Source organism: Danio rerio, chromosome 15 (assembly GCF_049306965.1).
Source record: "Danio rerio strain Tuebingen ecotype United States chromosome 15, GRCz12tu, whole genome shotgun sequence".
Lineage (NCBI taxonomy): Eukaryota > Metazoa > Chordata > Actinopteri > Cypriniformes > Danionidae > Danio > Danio rerio.
This window is the reverse complement of record NC_133190.1, coordinates 43,939,232-43,965,837: the sequence shown is the minus strand read 5'-3', so window position 1 is coordinate 43,965,837 and position 26,606 is coordinate 43,939,232. Positions and strand designations below refer to the sequence as shown.

Below are 26,606 nucleotides of genomic sequence, written 5' to 3'. Positions count from 1 at the left end.
GCGCCGCTGCGTCGCCTCAAATTAATTAATTACATTTTTAAAAAGTGAATTGAACATAAAATAAAACACAAGTTGTCACAAATAAAAGCATAAGAATTGTGTTGTTTCAACTCATTTTAAATACAAAATTTAAACAAGCACCAAAAGTATTTCTTTTTATGTACAAAAGTCTTGTCATCTATCCAAGTTTTAGCAACAGCAGATAATAACTTGACTTCTAGTTGATCATTTGACTTCTAGTTGATATCAGAAGTGGCGTATATGAAAGGCAAAAGCCTCTAGATTACGCTTATTTTACCACAATAAAATATGATCACGCCTTGATTTTTAATGGTTAAATTAGGATAGTAAGGTCTGACTTTGTTTAGACAAAAGTCTTGACATTTAACAGAAATAATGTACAGTATAGAATATAAAGTCATATAAAGTCTGACTCCATCATGAGCTTGGAGGAATGCATCCATACATCACTGCAATGACTCAAATCACTTTTTAATAAAGTCATCTGGAACGGCAAAGAAAGCATTCTTGCAGGACTCCCAGAGTTCATCAAGATTCTTTGGATTCATCTTCAATGCCTCCTTCATTTTACCCCAGAAGTGCTCAATAATGTTCATGTCTGGTGACTGGGCTGGGAAATCCTGAAGCACCTTGACCTTCTTTGCTTTCAGGAGCTTTGATGCGGAGGCTGAAGTACTGTATGAGAAGGAGTACTATCCTGCTGAAGAGTTTGCCCTCTCCTGTGGTTTGTAATATAATGGGCAGCCCAAATGTCTTGATACCTCGAGCTGTTGATTGTGCCATCAACTCTGCAGATCTTTCACACATCCCCATACTGAATGTAACCCCAAACCATGACTTTTCCTTCACCAAACTTGACTGATTCCTTTGAGAATCTTGGGTCCATGCAAGTTCCAATAGGTCTTCTGCAGTATTTGTGATGATTGGGATGCAGTTCAACAGATGATTCATCTGAAAAAATCTATCTTCTGACACTTTTCCAAATTATTAACCATAAGTCAAGTTATTATTGTTGCTCTTACAACTTGGATCGATGACAAGACTTTTGTCAGGTAGAGTACAAGTACACTGACTTTTAATCTTCATATATTTCCTATCAAGCTGAAGAAGGCACTAAATGATGCATCTGTGAAGTCAGGTGACCTCTCACAAGCCAATCAGGAGCTTCGAGAGAAGGTTTCTGAACTGGAGAAACAGGTGTTCAATCAGAAGTCTCAGCTGAATCAGTATGTGGACAAGAGAACAGCTCTGAGCAACTCTCTGAGAATCAAGGTCTCTAACTTTACTTCTGTGCTGAATGTAGTTCTGCAAAGTAACACAGCAAACACAGATCTGCATTGTCTGACCTGTCCTCTCCTGGCAGGATCTGGAAACAGAAATTAAAGATCTTGAAGAAGCAAAGGATGAATACAAGAAAAGGAGTTATGAGCAGGTATGAATTCAAAATTTACAAAGGTATTGTTACGTGCCGGCTCAAGCACGCAACAAAATGAAGGGAACCCAAACCAAGTTGAATATAATAATGCGAAAAGATATTTATTTAAAGGTTACAAAAAGACAAAAATGATCAAATAAAATAATGTGCAAAAAGGGGTATCAAAGTAAACAACTTAATTGTCTAACATAACAATGTTCAATACGACAAATTATATAGGAGCAAAGTTCAAATAAACAAAATTAATATAAGCGATGGGTAAGGCAAAGGAAGTCAAACGAAAAAACAGTCCTCCAAAGCAGTCTCTCCAACACAGTTTGGAAGCTCCTTTTATAAAGCCTGAAAATTAGCCGCACCTGCTGCATCATAACGAGTCACCTGTTTAGAAACAGAAAGCAAAAACCAGGAAACAGAACGAACCAATCACAAACCCATAACAGTATATAAAAAAAAAACGTATTTATGTACAAGTATATTTTTCTACTAAACGTGCCTCGAAAGTGTTTTACAATGACAACACACTCTCTAAAGTAAATGCAAAATTAAATATCTTTTTGAAAATTAATTATTCATTAATTTATTTTTTTTAGTCATTCATTCATTTTTCTTTGGCTTAGTCCCTTTATTCATCAGGGGTTGCCACAGTCGAATGAACCACCAACCTAACCCACATATTTTTTTTATGCAGCTGATTCCCTTTTAGGGACAAGCCAGTATTGGGAAACATCCATACGCACTCATTCACACACACACACACACACACACACACACACACACACACTATGGCCAATTTAGTTTGTTTAATTAATAATAATAATAATAATATACATTTTATTTATAGTGCGCTTTTCTCAGACCCAAAGCGCTAACAGGCATACAAGGCAAACAAAGCAGAACAATAAAAACAGTAAAAAAGACCACAATAAAAAAATAAAATATGAACGCTTCAATACAATTAAATGATAAAATTAACAAAGATAATCAATCTAAGTTAAAGCTACGGTAAAAAGGTGGGTCTTGAGAAGTTTCTTAAAACATTCCAGAGAAACGCCATTTCTGATGCTGATGGGTAGGCCATTCCATAACTTACACCTATAGCACATGTGTTTGGACTGTGGGGGAAACTGGAGCACCCGGAGGAAATCCACGTCAACACAGGGAGAACATGCAAAATCCACACAGAAATGTCAACTGGCCCAGCTGGGAATCTCAACCTTCTTGCTGTGAGGCGACCGTGCTAACCACTAAACCACTGTCACCCATTTAATTTTTTTAAATTTCTTAATTTTTTCTTAATCCTATATAGATGTATATATCATATTTGATGTGACAATTTCTAAAGCTCCTGCATCATTTTCAAAATAATTATCTTTCTATTGTCTGGTCTTCTGCCCCCTTGTGGATTATCCAAGCAAATCAATAAGTAAAATAAGTTTTTAATATAATTTCTATATATTTTTAAAAATATATATTAAATTATTAAGTTAAAATATAGAATTTATATAAGATATAATATAATATATATATAATTACATAATATTTTCTATGCTTCAAAATTGTGTTACAGGTATTTTAGGAGTACTTATTTCAATCCAATATTTTCCATTGCAATTTTGTGAAGAGTTTATTAAAAGTGAATTATACTGAGGAAAGTAATTAATGCAGTTACTAAATTAGACATAAAGGTAATCTAAATTAAAACTTTATTTACTTGTTATTTTTAGATTTCTTTTTTATGATTGTATGTAAATATTCGAAATGTGACATGCATATGCATACTTTTTGTTGTTGTTATTTGTTTTCTTTTTTTATTTGCATTGTTAAAATTGTAAATTTTATTAAATAAAAATAAAAATTATAAAATGCATGCAAAAACTTTAATGAAATTCAGTTGCATTCAGTGTTATTTTTCAATCGAATACATGTATTTATATATCTATTAATAATAATAATAATTATTGATTATCATTAATATTTCCAACAAAAAAAGAAATCTACATTTATATGTTGATAATAATGTCTCACCCTAATTGTCTTGATTTATTTAGCATTGAAGGCAAAAAAAGTTACATGGGCCCAAAATATTTGCTTAATTGTTGCATTTTTAAATTATAACAATATTAAATGGGGAAAATGTCTGAATTTCTGTGACCCACCATGCTAGCAAACATGTAGTGAGACAAAATAATACTTATGGCTTTGATCTATAATATTATAAACCCCCCCACCCACGTTTATTTATTGTAATTTATTATTATTATTAGTTCTATCGTTGTGTTTTGGTTTGGTATATTTACTTACACCTCTTACATTTATTATTTAATATACATATAGATTAATATGATGGTCTTTACTTATGTATTTATTTAGTATTTTTATGTTAATGCTATGTATTTGATATTTATTATGTTAAACGTCATTCATTACATTGATATTCATGCATTATTTGCAATCAATAAAATGCTCAAATCATTAAAATATAATTTAAATATAAAAAATACTAATATAAATATTAAATCATTTATAAATCATGAAAATATTAGTGGAAAAAAGTAAAGCCTAACTTAACAACTTGCTGGACAGCCAGTTAACATCAGTATTAAACAGTATTAGCATTAGTATCAGCATTATATCTCACAATTTGTAATGTGTGTGTGTGTGTGTGTGTGTGTGTGTGTGTGTGTGTGTGTGTTTCAGTCTCAGTGTTTGCTGCGTCTGCGTTCAGAGATGGTTTCTCTCCAGTCTGAGCTGATCAGCCTGTCCTCCAGCCAGCAGGGGGAGCTCCAGGCCCAAAGAGAAACCAGTCACAAACTCCAGGAGAAATGTCAGGTCAGCAACATTCCCTCTATTTTCCCCTTAAACACTTCCCACTGTCCTAAATCGCACCCTTAACCCTTACAAGTGTAAATCAGTAGCCATTAGTGCTTAAGTTCATCCTTTCTTTCCCTTAGTTTGCCTCATTACTCTCTCTCTCCACAGCTCTGGTTTTAGTTGCTCTTTGCTGTATCAGCAGGTTACAGTTCCCCGTTACGTCCTTCAGGGCCTCCATACTGCACGACCAACAAAATGCTGGAGAAATGCCATTATGTAAAGAAGTGATGAGAGCTTTTGTGCTGAATGCTGCTGTTCTGTGTGTGTGTGCAGCTCCTGGAAGAGCGGCTGAAACTGCTCCAGGATGAGAGGGATGATGCAGAGATCAGACTCAGAGAAGTTTGTATGGAGTCACAGGAGGTAAACAACTAACTCCTTCGTCATCTCTTTATACCATAGTAATAGGCAGAAATACTTAATTTATTTTTTCATTCATTCGTTTGTTTTCCTTCGGCTTGGTCCCTTATGCCCCTTTCACACGGGGCTTCAGAGTCAACGCTTGACAGAGGGCGTGTCTGAAGTTGGGGCTATCGCGATCGTCATAGCAGTGTCAGCCAATGACATTAGTCAGCAATAGGCCACTGTCTGAGCTGGTGTATTTGCATACAGCAATCTGATTGGCTGACGCTTCCGTCTGTGTTTAAAAAGTTGAGCAAGTCTCAACTTCTGCAGCGAGCAACGCCTCTGAAGCGGCGCCAACTGATCAATGCAGTTTGGCAACGCCTGACGTCACCCATTCAAAGTGAATGGTAAGCGTTGAAGCAGACGCCCTGTGTGAATGGGGCGTTATTTATCAGGGGTTGCCACAGCGGAATGAACCATTCAATGAACTATTCCAGCATATTATTTTACGAAGTGCATGCCCTTCCAGCTGCAACCCAATACTGGGGAAACACCCATACTCGCATTCACACATTCATTTATTCATTTTCTTGTCGGCTTATCCCTTTATTAATCCGGGGTCGTCACAGCGGAATGAACCGCCAACTTATCCAGCAAGTTTTTACGCAGCGGATGCCCTTCCAGCCGCAACCCATCTCTGGGAAACATTTACACATATTCACACACACACTCATACACTACGGACAATTTATCCTACCCAATTCACCTGTAATGCATGTCTTTGGACTGTGGGGGAAACCAGAGCACCCGGAGGAAACCCACGCGAAGGCAGGGAGAAGATGCAAACTCCACACAGAAACGCCAACTAAGCCGAGGTTCGAACCAGTGACCCAGCGACCTTCTTGCTGTGAGGCAACAGCACTACCTACTGCGCCACTGCCTCGCCCGCATTCACACAGTATGGCCAATTTTATTTTACCCATTTCACCTATAGCTCATGTCTTTAAACTGTTAGGTAAACCGGAGCACCCGGAGGAAACCCACGCCAACACAAGGAGAACATGCAAACACGCCACAGAAATGACAAGTGACCCAGCAGAGACTTGAACCAGCGACTTTCTTGCGGTGAGGCGACAGTGCTAACCACTGAGCCACCATGTTGCCCATACTCTACAGTAATAGTCACACATACTCAGCAAATGCACTACATTCTTGTTCCTACTAGTGATCTTTATAGTCAGCTAGCCATAATAACTCCTTCATTCATAGCCCTGCTGACTCATTGACATCAACCATACACATACAGGGTTCGGACGTTTCTTTGAAGTACTTGCATTTCAGACATGGATTTGAGGCCTGGAGAGTACTTAAAAACAAACACAGGTCCTTGAAAGGGCTTGATACGGTGGCCGAGAGAGTTTATTGCGCTGCAATTTAAGGCCTCGTGTACACTAATATATTTTTTTAACGCATAAGGTCTGCTACAGTTACGCCTGTCTGTCCACACTATGCTGGAGTTTTCAAGAGCAGAAAACACGGGAGAGGCTGTTTTCATTTTAAAACTGCTGCTCGGTGTCAGTGTGGAGGGGGGGACGGAGACATCTGAAAATGGAGGCATGGCTACAGACATTCACATCTCTGATTGAGGCTTTTCCTTAGTATTAAGTAGCCTACACACAATTCAGTCTTGCATCTTACCTTGTAAGTTCAGACTTAGCAAGTTTGATATAATAATAATAATAACAATTCCTTACATTTATATAGCGCTTTTCTGGGCACTCAAAGCGCTTTACACAGTGGGGGGAATCTCCTCATCCACCACCAGTGTGCAGCATCCACCTGGATGACGCGACGGCAGCCATTTTGCGCCAGACCGCACACCACACACCAGCTGATTGGTGGAGAGGAGACAGTGATGCAGCCAATTGAATATGGGGATGGTTAGGAGGCCATGATAGACAAAGGCCGGTGGGCAGATTTGGCCAGGATGCCGGGGTTAAACCCCTACTCTTTTCGAAGGACATCCTGGGATTTTTAACGACCAGAGAGTCGGGACCTCGGTTTAACGTCTCATCCGAAAGACGAAAACAGACTCCAGAGGACACTTCGGGTAAATCTTCAAAGCACACAGTGTACTTTATAACCTTATTCACATCACCATAGATATGTTGTTTCACTTTCTTAACAAGAAATTGGAACCATAATTTAAGGAACTGCCTGTTTTCATTTTGATATTAACAACTTAACAGACACCAAAACTGTTGTGGCGTCGTGTAGCTGCATATTTATATGAGCGCCATCTTCACTGTATGCGTAATTATAACAAAACGGAGCCTATAACATCACTGCCTCCTTTCATTTTCATTGAAAATATGAATATGAATATGTGTGTTCACTCTGAAAACTCTAACAATAATAAGTGCACTTTAATTACCCGGATGATGCACTCATTCAGCCGCTAAAATGAAGTGTGTAATGATGGACACTTCACGCACTCAACGACCGCAGGTTTGCTTACATAGCAGAAGGGTCAGAGCTTTCAGACGCACATGTTGAATAACTTTATTATTTTAGATGGTGAAAGCAAAATTCTCCTACGAGAGTGATTATAGCGCCTTCCGATGGTGAATGCGGCAATACTCACGACAGGTATTATTTGATAATTCGGTCGTTTATTTCACTGATTTGGCAACCGTCAAACGTCATTAGGGAAACGGTTTGAATTTCCGCTTAGTTAAAAAACATCAGTGTGCCATTTGGGACGACACTACATACATATACTATGCTGTTGAGTGTGTCAGTGCATAAGTGCATGAGTGCAAAGTGTGCCATTTGGGATGCAGCTATAGTGAGATTAGATCCAGCGGTAGATCCTTGATGAGCAGTTCGACTTGCACAGCCCTCATCGCTTCAGTGTATGCCAGAGTGTGTGTGTGTGTGTGTGTGGTCACGTGATGTGAGTTTTCAGCACTATAGTGTGGACGGAGAGTTGTTCTGAAACACTAGCTGAAATGCCAGTGTGGATGTGGATCGTTATCATTCTAGAGTCCGTTTTAAAACTAAAACAAATGAGTGTAAACGGGGCATCAGAAAACACATGCAATTACAAAAACCGCCAGCAAATAGAAAAGATCTTCATCTGTTTGACAGCACAAACAAATGAAATAAAGCACTTAGCATTTTCTTACATTAAAAACAATTTAGGAAAACACGCTGCATTTTCTCACAACATTTTCAAATAGCACGGAACACAAGGGGACCCTAAAACGTGATGGACACGGCTATTTAGATTATGGTTATTAAGGCTAATAAAAGAGAAAAGTCAAGGAAATCAGGATGTTAAAATAAACAAACAAAAACCTCACCTTTCAAAGATCCCCTACAACTACACAAAAGTGTGTACTTTTTCATGAGGGAAAAGTACATACCTTTGAGTGTGCAACAGAAGAGTATGCAAGCTTTGGGACATACTACTTCCTCATTAACAGATTGTTATTTTGCTTAGTTAGGAGCCCGTCAATCATCCACACATCATCCACATTTCTGTCATATTTAATTTCCTACCTTACTGGAGAAGCAGCAGCAGGTTAATCTGCCATTCACGAGTCTTTCATGCAGAGAAATCTTCTGAGGTCTTTAAATAATTATGCATTCAGATGTTCATGTCCAAACACGTCTTTATGGAAGTTCAGTACTGCTGTTGCAGATGAATTATAACACAGAAAATGCGGTTTAAATATTTTCCAGTCGGCTAGATATTAATTAACGGTCATATAAACATCTTTACTGAAGCCTCCCTACTTGACAGTAGGTCTCGCAATTTTCACCTGCGTTTGTAGTTCTAATCGAATTTACCTCCTTCTGCACTTACAATTGTTTGCCGAAAATGGTAAACCATCGGAAATAGGAAACCTTTAGCATCCTCTTTTCAACATACTACGATTTGGGACATACTAATTCTATTTTCAAATACTATTAAGGATGGATAGTATGTAAATTGAGATGCAACAATGGTCATGGCACAGTGGCGTTCGTCACGTTTTTGGGTCCACTTGAAACATTTGCGTTGTTCCTTTTTTTTTTTTTTTTGCAAGTGTTGTGAGATAATGCAGGCATTTTCGTAACTTGTCTGCGTTGTGAGAAAATGCAGCGCGTTTTATTAATTTTGTTTGTGTTGTGTTCAAATGCAGCGCATTTTTTTATGTGTATGGATTGTGAAGATTTGCAGCAGTGTTTCATTTGAATTTTGAATGAAAAGGTGCTAAGCTCTGCTTGAAAAGTCGCTAAATGATGCTAAATAACGTCTTAAGTCTATTTGCAAATTACTGACGTCCTCGCATCCAGCAGTTTCTTTTTGCCTATAGTTTATAAAGGGGTATATTTGCACTACGCTTTGTATTGTATATGCATGTCAATTTAATTTAATTTATTGTTGTTTCTATACAGTATATCAGTATAGTTGAGTAGCGAATGTCTCAGTAATGTCACTAGCTATGTTTCCATCCACCTGCAAATGCGCATAAAAAAAAACAGTTGATGGAAACGCCATGATGCGCATAAATTTTGAAAATGCACATAAAAAACTTATGCGCCTAACTGGGTAGGATAAACTTTTTATTCACTAAGAAAAGATGCGCATAAACTGCGATGGAAACACTTTTTAAAATTAACACTTTTTACTTTTAACTCCAGCCTGCGCATTAAAAAAGGTCATGTGATTTTGTTGAAAGAGATCATGTGATGCTTAAAATGTGTGTGAATGGACAAAACGTCAGGCTGAGCACATTATAAAACATCTGAAATGTTGTTTTGGTCATTATAAAACGCCTTACCATTTCAGTATTAATGTTATTATATTACTAATGACCTCCAGAATCAAGAGCGCCTGTGTTCCACGTCTCACACCTTCAAACGCCACTGCGCGCTCACTGCTTGTCAGGATTGTCTTCTGACGCGCATTCATTTAGAAAAGATTGATGCAGCTTCTCCTACTGCAGCAAATGCAGTTTTTACTGTTGATATTTGGCGCCAGTTAATCAGGAAGTGACGATTTTGTTCACTTTGACTCGTTTGATGGAAACGATGCTTTATTCGCACAACTTTTATGCGATTAATTCAGTTTTGCGCATAAAGTTTATTCGCATTTTTGTGTATGGAAACATAGCTACTGTCTCTGAAATTTTTAACGAGAATGCAGTACTTATAGAGCATTTATTAATCATAGTTCAACATTTACTAATGCATTTATAACATCCAAATTAACGCTTGTTTACATTAAAGCAGTTCAAGTTAACAGGAGCTAATAATAAATAACTGTACTTTAATTATCTAACATTAACTAACATGTACCAAAACTTAAATCGTAATATGTCTTCTAAAGATGAAAAACATCAGGATGAGTAATTAATAACATCATTTTCATTTTTGGGTGAACAATCCCTCTAAAATGGACATCATTTGAAGTTTTTGGTAAACTATCCCTATAAACTGAAAGTGAATGCAGTGGAGTTTTCAACACGATCATCTCCCTTGTTCCAAAATCCTCAACATGGTGTCAGAATTTAGGCTGCCGTCTCCTCCTCTGATCATAGCCGGTGTTGAAATCATGCGAGCTCTCCAGAGGATGGAAAATTCTTTTGCTTCTCATTTTTTTGCCTTTGATTTGCTTCCTTCGTTTCCATCCGGCTCCTCTGTTCCTCAGATCACAGAGAACATGGATGAAGACCACAGAGGGCTCCGCTCCAAATCTCACAGCTTTAATGACGAGCCGCAGAAACTCACCGAGAGCTTATGGAGGATGAGAAAAGAGCGCTCGTGCTCTACTCCAGTTCAGGTAGCAAATGAGACCTATGAAAAATTCATGACATTCTTTTACACCATATGCTGAAATACAACTGACAATTCATTAATCATGTGTCTAGTAGACATTTTTAAACTTTTTTTTTTATCAAATAGATTAAGAAAAAGCATGTTATTTGAATGCTCATAATTTGCCATGTGTTATTTTTGTTGACGCATTTTATGGAATTTTATTGCATTTGACTTAAAGATGTTTATAATGTCACTAAAGATGTCTATTTTTAAATAAATGCTTTTCTTTTTAATTTTTCATTCAACAAAGAGTCCTTAGCATTAAGATATTTTGGCCACATCCTTATCACCCTGCAGCTCAAGACTGGTTACTCACCGAAGCTAAGCAGGGCTGAGCCTGGTTAGTACCTGAATGGGAGAAAACTAGGTTGCTGTTGGTAGTGGTATTAATGAGGCCAGCAGGGGGCGCTCAACCTGTGGTCTGTGTGAGTCCTAATGCCCCAGTAAAGTGAAGGGGACACCATACTGCTAGTGGACTGAACTTTTACTTTCGGATGAAACGTTAAACCGAGGTCTTGAAATAGAAATCTCTGTGGTCATTAATAATCCCATGGCACTTCTTGTAAAGAGTAATGGTGTAAACCCGGTGTTCTGGCCAAATTCCCTCCATCAACCCTTACTCATGGCCTCCCAATCATCCCCATACAGTACACTGTCTCTCCACCCCCCTGAGCGCACTGGCGCCGTTGTCTTGTGGCTGTCATCTTATCATCCAAGTGGATGCTACTTACTTGTGGTGGTATGGAGAGACCTCCCTCATGATTGTGAAGCACTTTGGGTGTATGGCCATGCACAGTAAATGCGTTTTATTAATACACACATTACATACATTCTTTCTTGCTTAGAAATTTATAAGTTTCCACAAACAAATATTTTTTTGCTTTCATGTTTTTTTTTTAAATGCTTATAATGTTAATGCATTTGACTGGAAGTGACAAAGACATTTATAATGTTGCAAAAGATTTGTATTTCTAATAAATGCTTTTCTTTTTAATATTTCCATTCATCAAAGAATTAGAAAAGTATAAGTTTCCACAAAAATATGAATAATTCAATAATAATACTCGAGCAACAAATTAGCATATATAGGATCATGTGACAGAGGAAACAGCTTTGTACCACATGAATAAATAAAATAAAAATAAAATGGTTATTTTAATTTGAAGTAATATTTCGCAATATGGTGCAAATAACACTATTTCTAAAAAATGTTTAAAAATCCTACCAACCTTAAACTTTTGAACAGTACTACTACTGATAACATTAAAGTTGTACATTTAAATATAGATTTATATATATATATATATATATATATATATATATATATATATATATATATATATATATATATATATATATATATATATATATATATATATATATGCACATATGTTTAATGAATTAATTAAACATGTATACATATGTACAGTGCTCGGCATGAATATTTTTAATCCATTTCTCAACTTTTGAAAGAATTTAGGTAATATTTTTATGCTTTTGAACAAAACACACACACACACACGTTTGTTTTTGTGAAAAGTGGGGACATTACATAGGTTTCCATTCATTTTATACCGTCCAAACCGTATATTGTATTGCCCCCACTCCACCCCTAAACCCAACCATCACAGGAGACTGTGTGCAGCTTTACTCTCTGATTAAACTTATCCTGTGGGGATGAGAAATAAGGACGTCATCAATGTCCTCATATTTCACCTCCTTTTTGTAATACCCGTGTCATACACATGTCATTTTACAGATTTGTGTCCTAATATGTCACAAAAACACGTACACACGCACACACACACATATAGTCATTAATATAATAGTTTGGTCTCTAAACATCTTTAGAAATAGAAAGATACAAAAATTTAAATTCAAACATTTTAACTAAATTTGAAATTTGAACTCTGTTTAAAGATTTTTATTTATTATTTTCCCCTAACACATTCATTTGGATCCACAAACGTTTTGACCATTTTGTACGTTATTTTGATTAGCTCCAGATTTGGCTTCAATGCTGATTAATCTAACGTATATTCTCAGATATAATATTGTAACGCATCCTATAAAGATATGAATTTAAAAGATAGATTTATGAGGAGTTTATTCATATACTGTGATCTGTATATAACCTAAATACATGCATATATAGTTGAAGTCAGAATTATTAGCCCTTCTGGATTATTAGCCCACCTGTATTTATTTATTTTTTGTATAACATTTTTTTCAACAATTTCTAAACTTTATAGTGTTAAAAACTCATTTCTAATAACTGATTTATTTTATCTTTGCCATGATGATAATGCATAGATATTTTTCAGGATACTAGTATTCAGTGACATTTAAAGAATTAACTAGGCCAGGGATGGGCAAACTTGATCCTTGAGGGCCGGTGTCCCTGCAGAGTTTTGTTCCAACACTAGTCAAACACACCTGCTTATAGATATCTAGTGATCTTAAAGACACTAATTAGCATGTTCAGGTGTGTTTGATTAGTGTTGCAGCTAAACTGTGCAGGACACCGGCCCTCCAGGACCGAGATTGCCCACCCCTGAAGTAGGCTAATTGGGTTATTTAGATAAGTTAGGGTAATTAGGCAAGTCATCGTATAACAGTGGTTCGTTCTGTAGAGTAGCCAAAATAAGGGGCTAATAACATTAAGCTTAAATGGTTTTTAAAAATCAAAAAATGTTTTTATTCTAGCCAAAATAAAACAAATAAAACTTTATCCCGAAGAAATCTATGTAATAGGCAATATTGTGAAAAATTCCTTGTTCTGTTAAACATCATTTAGGAAATATTTGAAAAAGAAAAAAAAAGTCACAGAAGGCCAAATAATTCTGACTTCAACTGTATTTATTACTATTTGTCTGTATTTTTAATAATTTGCCTTAGTTAAAAGTTTTACATTTACGTCTCAGGGGTGTTATTTTAACTGTTCTATTCCTAACCTGAAGCTTGTGCTCTGTTTGTAGACTCGCGTTTGCTTTTTTGACCCTGAACTGGAGCCCTGGGCATCAGCACTACAGCGCTGGGAGATTAAGAAAGAGCTGGGACGCATCGCTGGCAATTACAAACCCAGAAGACATGTGCGCACACTGACCACCTGAAAACAGACAGTCATAGAGATGTGCATCAACACCTCATAGATCATGGAGACGTGCTTCAGTAGGTCGTCTGCTTGAATGTAAATCTCTACAGTTGGTGTGTTTTGATCAAACGTACAGTTGAAGTCAAAATGATTAGCCTCTCTCTATATTTTCCCCCAAATTCTGATATAAGATATTTTCCAGCACATTTCTAAACATAATGGTTTCAGTATTTCATTTCTGAAAACTGATTTATTTGATCTTTGTCATGATAACAGCACATAATATTTAACTAGATATTTTTCAAGACACCACTTTACAGTTTAAAGTGACATTTAAAGGCTTAACTAGGTGAGTTAAGGTAATTAGTCAAGTCATTGTATAACGATGGTTTGTTCTGTAGACAATCAAAGCAAATATAGCTTAAAGGGGCTAATAATTTTCACCCTAAAATAGTTTAAACAAATTAAAAACTGCTTTTATTCTAGCTGAAGTAAAACAAATAAGACTTTCTCCAGAAGAAAAAATATTATCAGACATACTGTGAAAAAATCCTTGCTCTGTTAAGCATCATTTAGGAAATATATATATGTTTAAAAAAAGAAAGAATATTTACTGGCGAATAATTCTGACTTCAACTGTATATCATAAATTAACTGCACCATAATTTAGCTTGAATCTAAAAAGCGCACAAGTGAAAAATGCAATCTGTGTGTGTAGAAAAAAAGGCAGAGAGGATGATGGCCTGTGCCCTTGCTGCTCATAAAATGAAGTGGAACCAGAGCTGCACTTTATGACCACACTCTCAAATTATTGTCAAATTACTCATGTTAAACACGTTCTGTCCCTGCAGTCGCAATAAACACAAGGTCAAACTCCTTTACCCAAAAAACAAAGCTCTAGAAATGTGCAAAAAAATAAATAGCTGCAAGAGAGGGTCACCTCCACTTTGCTTGTATATTTAGGTGAGCAGTTAATAATTTTTTTGTATAGCAATATGTATAGCAATTGTATAGCAATGTGTCGTCTTGTCAATAAAGTTTGTAATTATAGTAAAATATTGTAACTTACTTATTTTAATTAGAATTTTCACCAGATATGCAAGTTGCAATATTTTTTGTACATTACAATGTGTCCTTTTAAAAAATTCATTTATTTATTTATTTTCCTTCGGCTTTGTCCCTTTATCCATCAGGAATAAAGCTGATTGTAAGGTCTTTCTTAAACTGGAACGTAAAGTCCACACTAGGGGCTTAGTAACTACTAGCTAGTTTGTAACTAAATTTGTTCTCACTTCGGTATATAAACCTCTTTGTGCTGTTTGTGTTGCTCTGCAATAACACTTCTGAAACGCTAGCTGGCAGTAGGCCTCTGTTTCTCTGTGTCGAGTTTCTTCATGGGTGTTTTTTTTCCTGAGATACAAACAGCTAAAACTTGCTCATTTGGGAACCGACGGATGTGCAACAACTTTTATTGCGACATCCTGATGCCTCCTGTAAGTCGCTCGAGAGGCAGTGAGGGTCCTTTTAATTTGTGACGCGCTGGTGGCTTTAGACAGACACACTGAGCCCAAGATGTTATATGGAAAACTTATGTAAACTTGAAGCATGACAAACAATACAGCAATTTGTGTCGTGGAATACCTGTTTTGTATGGTGCCGATTATTGCGTTGGTGTGATGGTTGTTGCATGTGCCGTTGCGATGCCGTTTTGCATTGCTGTTTTGCGTGGCTGTTTACGTGGCTGTTTGCGTAGCTGTTTTGCGGTCAACAAAAAATACGGCTACCCCACTCTCCTTCTCTCCTCCTAACACCTGTGTGATTGTGCACATGCTTTATATGTTCTAGCAGGTGCCAGTTATGCCCACGTGACCAAAACATAAAACGTCACTGTGAAACCCAAACTAATCAGTATACAAATAAACATTATAATTAAATGAAAAGTAATATGGCTCCTATAACTTTTAATCATAAGATTAACACAAATTTGATTGGTAGATTTGCCTCTCCTCGCAACAGACTTCGGGAAAGAGGAGAGACAAAAGAGAGACTCCGCTGATATTGAGAGAGTGACTGGCTGTGTGTGTTGTACAGGACAACATACAATCACCTCAGCATGAGCAGATTTGTGTGGAGACTTCCTTTAATTAAAAATAACACAATGCAGATAAACGACTGCAACAAAACTGGTGCCGTGACCCGGATGGGAGTGAGGTTCAGGGCGGTGAGTGTAACGGAGGCCAACTAGTAAATGCAGTGCAGTTAAATCTCACTCCTCTGACCTCTAAAGGTGCTCTAGCGACAGACACTAGAGGCCATGGTCTTTATAACCTTCTTGTTAGAGTAACCGACTCCCATAAGGAAGGTCATCGGTTCGATACCAGCTCGGAGCAGCGTCAGCATCACCCATGGCCAAATCTTTGCGACTGCACAGGCAGCATCGGAGCATACATGATAGTGATGCGAGGATGGCGGCTATATCCACGGCAGCTTCGAATAATCCAGGGGTCGGGAAGGGTGAGTAATAAAAAATACATTATGATTAATATCGGGTGAGTTGCAGGTGGATGATGAGCAGGACATGGCAGTGGACCAGCGATAAAGCAGAGAGTGGGCTTTGCAGAATGAAAAGATGAGACACCTAAAATAATGGATGAAGTGCAAGAGTAGCCTACTGTTCAAAGTTTCAGTTAGAGGAGTCATCAGAGGAAAATCTGCTTTCGTTCTGGGAGAAACGAGATCGCTTATTTCTACGACTGCAGCACCTTGCAAGGAGATTCTTGTTTATTCCTACAACAAGCGGTGCGAGTGAACGCTCATTCAGTGCAGCTGGCCATGTTTTGGTGGTGAGGCAGAATTGCCCGAATCCAGGCACAGTAGATGCTGTTCTGTTTTGGCACAGTGTGAAGAAAAAGGCCAAGTAAACACAACATACCTGCCATTTAGGCTGAAGTGGCACCCTTTTTGTTATCTTGTTCCTGTATCTGTAAAAGCTGAAATGTCTTATTTTTACTTTCTGTATCTATTTGAAAATGAAGTTAATGTTGTCTAAAGACAAACTTTTGTTTTTATAAATAAATGTTGATTTAAAAACGTTTCAGATAAACATATTACTTTACTATCAGAGATGCGCAGATTAGCTCACTGAATCTGCTGTTAATATCCACGGTGACCTGCCTAAAACAAAAGATTCAATTATTAAAGTGACGATGGGGTGCGGGTCAGGTGCGGATACATATATCAGATAAAACTATTAAGTGCGGTAGGGTGGCAAGTAGATTGTTAGTATGAAGCTGCAGATTCGGGTGTCATTTTAGCTGATCCGCGCATCTCTAATACGCGTGCACTTGACAGAAGTATGATTCAGCCTTTATAGTGAGAGCGGTCTATTAATAATAAAACAAAGACATTTCATTTCTGTCATGCAGCCTATACAAAAATTATGTTACTTTAATTTTATAATATTTGATTTTGTAATGTACAAAGGTAGAATTGCTCTTTAAATGCCATCTGGTTGTCAGATGTAGAAATTCATTTGGCACAAACTGTAATAACAGTGCATTATAGGGATTTTCTAGCTGTAGAGTGTACATGGATTGTAGACTTGTTATTGCGGTGCATTGTGGGATTGATTGAGTGCACCTAATGTCCACTATGATTTCGGCCACCACTATAAATGCCTGCTCTCTTAAATACATGCACTATTTGAGCTTACAGGGTTGATTTTGGATACAGTCTTTACTTCTTCATGTCTAAATTGTACTAATACAGTCTGTTCGTGTAGATGTTGTATGTTAGTAAACGTTTCTAATTCCTAACATTAGGCATGGAACGCCTCTGTGTCTTCCTCTGTCGGTTGTGCGAATTCACTGACGCTACAGATGTTTTCATTATTTCGTTTTCACCTCCTCTCTCTCGTGCCCCCGCAGACAGGGAGAGCGCGCTCGCTCGTGCGCGCGCCTCCTCCTCGGCCTCCTCGTGCGCGTGACGCTCCATTACTGCCACGTAATCTCGGTCGAGCCCCCGCTCACTCACTGAAAACCTCCGGGAACCGTGACAACGACTGCGGAAAACATTCAAACCGTACAGTACGGAACCCCTCCGGGCGGTGCGCGCGGGTGTAGCGGAACACAGACACTGCAGCGGTAAGCGAAAAGTGCGTGGAAGTGAACGAGACGCAGACCACATTAGTGCATTATCACAAGCAACAGGGCGAGCCATGTGTGTGTGAGAGAGACTGTGAAGTGGAACTGGATACTTTTCAAGTCATTTGCATGCAACAGGTCGATGATTTGTTGTCGGTAGGAACTCGTTTTCAATGTAAACACCGTCACGCAACTTTAATGCAGAAAAGAAAGTGCGGCGCTCACGCTGTCATGCGGTAGATTTCTAGCATGTTCCACAATGAAGCGAGTCTGAACGGGACCCTGCTGCCTTTCTAGGGGGTAATTTTAACACTCGTTCAGCTCACATACTGAGAAGTGTAACTTGTTTTGGTCTTCAAAAGAAGTTGAGCACAACACGAGATGTCACACCCACCTGTAGAGCTGATTCATAGTGTGACACCCGTCAGCGCTTATTTACGTTCATGCTATGCTGCATTGTGCTCAGTGGATTTGGCATGTCGTGTAAATTTGCTTATTTCTATTAATGGAGTGAGTTAAGGTAATTTAGGAAGATATTTAATTAATAATCTGTCACCAGAGGCCTACTTGGTGATTAGAGGGCAATTTCAGGTATGGGGCTCTAGCATTGAAACTCAAAGCATCTTCTTTCTCTACACTGTAAACAATTATATGATCAATTAGTCATGACAACATATGTTTTAAGTTCATTGTAACTTATTAAACTAAGTTAATCATGTTCTAACTTAATTTTTTAAGTTATGCAAGCTAATTTAGGTCAGTTTAACATAATATAAGTTTAATGGACTCATGAAGTTATTTTGAATCAGCTTAAAATTTTAAGGCAAACAGTTGTTTTTTACAGCGTATATATATATATATATTTTTCTCGTTTTTTCATATTAAAATACATTTTAAGTGGAACCTTTATAATGTAAAATTTAAAATAAATAAAAGTTATTTACCAATAAAAATCAAGTTCACTAACGATGTACAGTTAATTAGCCCTATTATTCATGGGGGCCTCCAGATTTGAAAAGATGTGATGGCAATAACATCTGAATGGTTACAGACAGATTTTACCACATATGATAGAATATTTATAAGAGCTATATGTTTAATATAGACTTCTTGGCATTAATCGGGACCCTCTAATTTCCTGGGGCCCTAAGCAGCAAGTTTACCTCACTTATAGGTTGAGTACGCCCCTTTCTGTCACATTACAAATATTTGACCTTGGACCACAAAACTAATCTAGTGTTGCAGGGGTATAGACCATTTCTATGTGGTGATATCATTGGCCCATGAACATTTCCATATTGCCATCAAACTATTTTATAACTGTAACAAGAGGTGAATCAATCATAACCTTTAATACAGCTATCATAACATATAATCATGACAACATGTGTTTTAGTTTATTGTAACTTAAGCTAAGTTAATCATGTTCTAACTTATTTTTTAAAGTTACGCAAGCTGTTTTAAGTCAGTTTAACAAAGTTCAATGAGCTCAAAGTTAGTTTAATTCAGCTTAAATTTAAGGCTACACAGTTTAGATTTTATTTTTTTTTTTCATGTTAAAATATATTTTGAGTGGAACTTTTAACTTCGTAATGTAATATTAAATGCAATAAATTCACCAGTAAAAAAGGTTTGAAAACAAATGATGTACAGTTTATTAGCCATATTTGTGATTAGATTTTAATATTTGCATGTGCAGTACAGAAGGAATGTTCCATTATTCATGGGGGCCCCAAATTTGAATAGAAGTATTTGCGGGAAAATCTGAATGGTTACAGACAGATTTTACAACATATGATAGAATATTTATAAACAAGCTATATGATTAATTTCGGCTTCTTAGCATTGATTGGGGCCCTCTATTTCCCAGGGGCCCTTAGCAGCTGCTTACCTCGCTTATTGGTTAAGTCCACCCGTCTATCACATTACAAATATGTGACCTTGGACCACAAAACTAATCTAATGTTGCAGGGCTATATTTTTGGAAACAGCCACAAATACATTGATTAGATCAAACTTATTGATTTTAGTTTTATGCCAAAAGTCATAAGAGTATAAAGTACTGATCATGATTCATCAACATGTTTTGTACATGTTTTACTATAAATATCACAAAATTACACGTTTGATTAGTAATATGCAATGCTCAGAGCTTAATTTATATGCGATTCTCTCATTTTTTTTTAGTTTTACTCATATACCCCAGATTTTCAAATAGTTGTATCTCAGCCAAATATTGTTCAGTCTTAAAATATACATCAATGGGAACTATATTTCGGGGTGTCCGCGGGGTCTTAAGTCTTAAAGTGTCTAAAATCTCAATAACTAAATTTTGGGCCTTAAAAAGTCTTAAATCTACTGAAATGTTGTGTTGTAGGTCTTGCATTTTAACTTTTTGTTTAAAGATTGCATTTTTAACTCTATTACCGTAATGGTTTAATTACTTTTCTTACAGTAACATTTAATACTGACCTGGCCTATATTTTATTATTATTATTATTGTTATTATTACTATTAAATGTATTAAATTATAATACTTTTTTGACAAGTCTTTTCCTTATTCTTAGCATTTAGCCCTGTATACACTGCAAAAAATGCTTTTCTTTCTTAGATTTGTTTTGTCTTGTTTCTAGTACAAATATCTAAAAATTCCTAAATCAAGAAAAAATTTCCAGACAAGCAAAACATATTGTCTTGTTTTGAGAAATAATATGCCAATATTAAGTGAGTTTTTCCTTAAAACAAGTAAAATAATCTGCCAATGGCATAAGCAAAATAATCTTACGTCGAAAGAAAAAACAAGATTATTTTGCTTCCGCCATTGGCAGATTATTTTGCTTGTTTTAAGGAAAAACTCACTTAATATTGGCATATTATTTTTCAAAACAAGACAATATGTTATGTTTGGCTAGAAAATGCTTTTTGATATAAGAAATTTTAAATATTTATACTAGAAACAAGACAAAAAATCTAAGCAAGACAAGCATTTTTTGCAGTGTAGGTCTAAGTTTTTATTTATAATGGTCTTAAAATGTCTAAAAGTCTTACATTTTACTTGGTGAAACCTGCAGACACCCTGTATTTGTTCTGCTTTCTTGTTATGTATAAATCTCAAAAATCCCAAAATTTAAAGTCGCAAAATACATTGTTATATAAAAAATATATATCATGAAATATTCACTTGTTTTGTGTATATAAACATGATTTAGTTTGTCATTAGTCTTATTCAAAGTAAAATCATTATCTACTAATCCCCAATGATGAGTTTCAGTTCTACTATCTCGCATCTCACAAAACTGGACTGACAGTTTCAGTTTTCTAGACCAGGGGTGTCCAAACTCTGTCTTGGAGGGCCAGTGTTCTGCAGATTTTAGCTCCCACTTGCCTCAACACATCTGCAAGGATGTTTCTAGAAAGCCTGGTAAGAGCTTGATTAGCTAGCCCAAGTGTGTCTGATTGAGGTTGGAACTGAACTTTGCAGGGCACCGGGCCTCCAGGATTTTGGGCACCCCTGTTCTAAAACTTCTATGTGAAGCTGCTTTGACACAGTCTACATTGTAGAAGCACTATAGAAATAAAGGTAATTGAATTGAATTTCATCTATATTATGCATATTTCAGCACTTATATTTATGTTTAGACTCTGAATTAGTCTCCTTTAACATATTACACATTTGCCAACTAGTTCATTAACACGATTACACGTCTCCATGACCCAGATTACTGTAATTCTATTTAGCATAATACTAGAGTGGAAGTAAAAACTGACTTAAGTTTTGTTTGTTAAAGGGTTTTAAATATGTATAAAGTTTACACAAACTTCCCCACCCTTTAGCAAGTAGTTCATTACGGGACACACTTGAAGTGTGCACAAAACCACACAATCTTAAGATTCAGGATACAACACCCAGTTCCTGTTTGCCTGGGTGGGAATTGTGCTTCATTCTGTGTGTGTGTGTGTGTGTGTGTGTGTGTGTGTGTGTGTGTGTGTGTGTGTTCGCACTGCTGCATTTCACATTTCTCAGAGCTGGCCTTTGCTCAGTTGCCATGACTACAGTTGGAAAAAGTTACTATAGGTATGAAGCCGCAGACATGGAGCAATATTTCATGTATATAGTTTTATTCTGAAGAGAAAGTGTGATATGAGGCTTTTTCATATCAAAACTACCTTAAGAACTTTGGCAAGTTTTATTTTTTAAGTTTACAATGATTAAAAATTCATACAACAAACTTAATATGCCACACAGAAGGACTGCTTGCCATAAAAAAAATAGAAATGTCAAATCATAGTTTTATTTATTATTAATTATGCATTGCAATTAGATCTTGCTAATGTGATATTGATCTGTTAATGTGCATTGCTGGAATTATTGTGCATAATTCATCAGTCATCCGTCTGTCCGTCCATCCATCCATCCATCCATCCATCCATCCATCTGTCTGTCGATTTATCCATCCGTCTATCTATTCGTCTGTCCGTCCATCCATCCATCCATCCATCCATCCGTCTGTCTGTCGATTTATCCATCCGTCTATCTATTCGTCTGTCCGTCCATCCATCCATCCATCTGTCTGTCTGTCAATTTATCCATCCGTCTATCTATTCGTCTGTCCGTCCATCCATCCATCCATCTGTCTGTCTGTCAATTTATCCATCCGTCTATCTGTCTGTCAATTTATACATCCGTCTATCTGTCTGTCAATTTATCTATCCGTCTATCTATTCGTCTGTCCGTCCATCCATCCATCCATCCATCTGTCTGTCAATTTATCCATCCGTTTATCTATTCGTCTGTCCGTCCATCCATCCATCCATCTGTCTGTCAATTTATCCATCCGTCTATCTGTCTGTCAATTTATCCATCCGTCTATCTATTCGTCTGTCCGTCCATCCATCCATCCATCCATCCATCCATCCATCCATCCATCTGTCTGTCTGTCGATTTATCCATCCGTCTATCTATTCGTCTGTCCGTCCATCCATCCATCCATCCATCCGTCTGTCTGTCGATTTATCCATCCGTCTATCTATTCGTCTGTCTGTCCGTCCATCCATCCATCTATCTATCTGTCTGTCCGTCCGTCCGTCTGTCCGTCTAACCTACCGTCTGTCTATCCGTCTGTCTGTCCATCTATCTATTCATCTATTTGTCCATCCATCTGTCTGTCTATCTATCTATCCATCTATTCGTCTGTCTGTCTATTCGTCCTTTTGTCTGTCTGTATGTCCGTCTGTTCATCCATCTATCTATCTATCCGTCCGTCCGTCCGTCCATCTATCTATCTATCCATCTGTACATCTATCCGTCTGTCTGTCCGTCCGTCTATCCATCCGTCTGCCTATCCGTCCGTCTGTCTGTCTGTCCATATATCTGTCTGTCTCTCTGTCTCTCTCTGTCCGTCCATCCATCCATCAACCAACAATATAAAGTGTTTTGTTGTTGTTTACAGAATGAAGGCATGCTATTTTCTATCTTATTTTTAAAGTTCTTCTTTTAAGAAATATTATCCATTCATAATTAATATGACATACTTAAATATTTATTTGACACGCTGCAGGGTCACATTGGAATAAAACAAATTAATATGTAATCAAACTGGTTTTGTGTATTAACAATATATTAATTGTATTATTTATTATGGTGTATTAATATTTATGTTGTACACTCCTGGTTTTATTGTGCATTATTCATCAGTGTACATTATTAAGTCATAACCTACTGTGCCTCTGCAACAACTTTTCTGTTTATTTTTTTCATGATTTTCCAATCAAATCCCAATTGCTTTTCTTACTGAATATCATGACCTAAATGTCTTGCAAAAAGCTTCAAAAATACAATTTCACTTATGTTATTTTTTAAAACAGGTTTAGTGTTTTTTTTTTTTTTGTAAGTAAACTTTTGTTAAACCATTTTTACACATATGCAAGGGTCCACTTACAATGTGTGTGATGATAATTCGATAGAAAATTTGATAAAGCCGTTTGCTCAAGGTCGCAGGCCGAGTGCATTAAGGGGGTTGCACACCAGATGCAAAAAGTGCTGTCGTGCCAAGCAACACCATGCATTTTAGCATTCTAAACATGGATTTTTATCAGGGTAAGCACACTGATGCCGCAAGCTGGCGGCTGTCTGTGGCACCCAGCTATGACTCGGGACACTGTTCATGTTCTGACGTGCCACAGGTCGCCATCTGAATAGTTTCATTTTAAATAAAGTGTGAATTTGCATGTCTAGTGTGGTATACTTCCAACTGTTATGTGCGCGCTGTGTCGTGGCGCATCCGCTGTGCGACTTGATTGAGTGTCCCACCAGTTCCGATATATAGCCATATCTCACTGCTTCAAGTGTGATATTGCGTTTATACAACAGTTCGACGGCATAATTTTATATATAAAAACAAAAGCTAACATGAAAAGTCTCAAAAATCCTTTTTTATGAGGAACTAAAATCCTTTTTTATGAGGAACTAACGCCATTCATTCACATCTGCAGCTGACACTCAGAACAGCAGAAACCGTTGCTACTTCACAAACATCACTTTAGAGCTAGTGTTTGAATGATTCTCTAGCATAATGTCTAAAGTGATGATAAAACAGCTGATTTGGCTTATATTTCAAGATTATAAGGCTGAACGGCATGAAATGCCTTCAGTCTACATAGATATCCCAGTATTTCTCTGTTGCAATCGGAAATCACAATAATTAACACCAAAAAAGCCAGAGCAAAGTAAACACTACCGGATTACCATGGTATAAATACAGCACCACAACTTACAAAATGTCACTTACCTGATTTATAATGATTTGATCAGCTGTAGTTTAAAATTATGCTGAGTTTATAAGGCATATGGGCTTATTATGCTTTCTTTGTCACCATCTTTTGGTGGAACATCAACCCTCGTTGCTCTGCTGTCATCAATGACATAGGCACTATCCTTATAAATAAACTGCATAGTGCATTCTCGCCTAAAAAAGCCTCAAAAGTACATTTTGTTGTCCAACAGCTGCAATATTTGTGGAACTGTGGTGAGTTTATTGATCTGCTGTCACTCTATGTGGGTGAAGTAATACACAAGGGTGAAGAGGCTGCATGAGTTTTGATATTGCAGAATATTGCACGGCGCAAATGAAAAATATACAAAAAAACTAGATGTACTTTAAGTCTGATTGAACTGTGTTGATGTGCTTCCAACTGAAGCTGAATATTGACAAGGGGGCGGGGCTTTCTTTGTGTGCATCATTTTCTCATAGCAAATTAAAAGAGGGGCGTGGCTTAAAAATATTGTAGCTGAAGCTGTCAAACTGACATCAACAGAAAAGAATCGCCATTACAAACGCGGAAACACTCAGAATTTGATTAAAGATTATCAAAACAAACTATATTTCATTCAGTCAACTTGCAGGTATCAATTCACTTAAAGAATACAATGAATGGACTTTGCCATTCACTTGTTTTCATTTGTAAAGCACAGTTTTTAACATCTCAAAACTGTATGTGTTTTAACAGGAGGGCTTCTTCTTTGTTTTTCTTTGGGATCGCCGGTGACCCGTTGTGTGGACGCACACTAAGCCATGCGGCAGCTGAAGGGCAAACCGAAAAAAGAGTCATGGAAAGACAAAAAGGAGCGTAAACAGGCCATGCATGAGGCGCGAGAGCAGGTGACGACTGTCGTTTTACCGACGCTCGTCGTCCTTGTGCTGCTCATCGTTCTCTTCGTTTATGTGGCCACCAGACCCGGAGCGATCGAGTAAAAAGACTCAAAAACAGCCAAATGTCCCCTGTCCGTGTCTCTCTATCCTTCCCCCTCATTCTTTCCCAGTGTTACGTTCGGTGTGGATTGAACACAATCATAAGGATGAATGGATTGATTTTCTGTGCCACGATTGGAGTTTGTCGAAGGAGTCTTCCATTTTGGTTTCCAATTGAGCTGCTCTTTCAGCCACCAGCATTGGTGTCTGTGGCAGCCATGTTGACTCCAAATGCATTTACAGGGTTCCAGTTATATGCCAAAGCACCTGAGACGCAGTCGGACTGATCCAGGAACAGATCTGAAGCTTCTGCGCTCAAAGTCTGTACAAGTGAGAAGTGACTAGTAGTATTGCACATGTCTGTAGCATGCACGCTTATGCACACACAAACGAACATTGACGGGCGACACATGAAACTGATTCTGACAGAAATGAATGTTATCCAGAATGTACACTTCTGAATGCTCATTACCGAATGCCTCTTAACAAGCGGTCGCTGATGTTTTTTGGTTTAACCGTGCGAGCGAATGCACCATGGAGTGCATGTTTCTATGACACATCTGTGATATACAATCCCAACGGCAAACATGCTCTTGTTTTAAAATGTGTTCCAGCAGGACTTGGATCTAAAAATGTGCCTTAAAACCTTTGATTTAACATGCAGTTAAAGTGTTAATAAAGAAATAGAAAGCCATGCTGAGTGCTTCAGATGTGTTTCCAGGAAGAGTGTGTTGTGAATGCCTTGATGTAATCGCAGTTCTTTGTTCTAGATCAGGGGTGTCCAAACTCGGTCCTGGAGAGCCGGTGTCCTGCTGAGTTTACCTCTAACTTGCTTCCACACACCTGCCTGAAAGTTTCTAGTACAGGCATGTCCAAACTCAATCCTGGAGGGCTGGTGTCCTGCAAAGTTTAGTTCCAACCCCAATCAGACACACCTGGGCTAGCTAATCAAGCTCTTAAGCTGCGGTCACACTGGGCTTTTCCTCCCATAGACTTCCATTCAAACGAATGCGAATGCATCAGACCTGAAACGCAGGGTTAGGTTTTGCAGGTTGCTGCAGTGTAAAGTTCAAGCTTGGTGA

The 26,606-nt window shown here is 37.4% G+C and overlaps 2 protein-coding genes across 37 annotated transcripts in view; both read left to right on the top strand.

Annotated features, from left to right (window-relative positions):
• si:dkey-75b17.1 overlaps window positions 1–14,773 on the top strand; it is a 41,479-nt gene extending 26,706 nt beyond the window's left edge. For 18 of the 35 annotated variants that reach the window (XM_073923997.1, XM_073923995.1, XM_073923991.1 and 15 more), the window contains 6 exons: window positions 1,123–1,293; window positions 1,385–1,453; window positions 4,154–4,285; window positions 4,601–4,687; window positions 10,371–10,502; window positions 13,519–14,159. In XM_073923997.1, the coding sequence (XP_073780098.1) occupies window positions 1,123–1,293; window positions 1,385–1,453; window positions 4,154–4,285; window positions 4,601–4,687; window positions 10,371–10,502; window positions 13,519–13,653 (726 nt within the window). In that variant the 3' untranslated portion in view covers window positions 13,654–14,159. Of the gene's footprint in view, window positions 1–1,122; window positions 1,294–1,384; window positions 1,454–4,153; window positions 4,286–4,600; window positions 4,688–10,370; window positions 10,503–13,518; window positions 14,160–14,352 lie in introns of those variants that run through there. The other 17 variants (XR_012391048.1, XR_012391050.1, XR_012391049.1 and 14 more) reach the window with 5 other exon arrangements.
• A 2,816-nt stretch (window positions 14,774–17,589) lies between these two features.
• On the top strand, window positions 17,590–26,218 carry smco4 (single-pass membrane protein with coiled-coil domains 4). 2 transcript variants are annotated; one of them, NM_001291899.1, is given in 2 exon segments: window positions 17,590–17,776; window positions 25,283–26,217. In NM_001291899.1, a coding segment is annotated over 1 exon segment (180 nt). In that variant the 5' UTR covers window positions 17,590–17,776; window positions 25,283–25,347; the 3' UTR covers window positions 25,528–26,217.
• Window positions 26,219–26,606: the final 388 nt, after the last annotated feature.

Bases quoted from the DNA above. Each gene is read 5' to 3' on its own strand.
- smco4 (XM_021481327.3), top strand. From the start codon at position 25,348: ATGCGGCAGCTGAAGGGCAAACCGAAAAAAGAGTCATGGAAAGACAAA.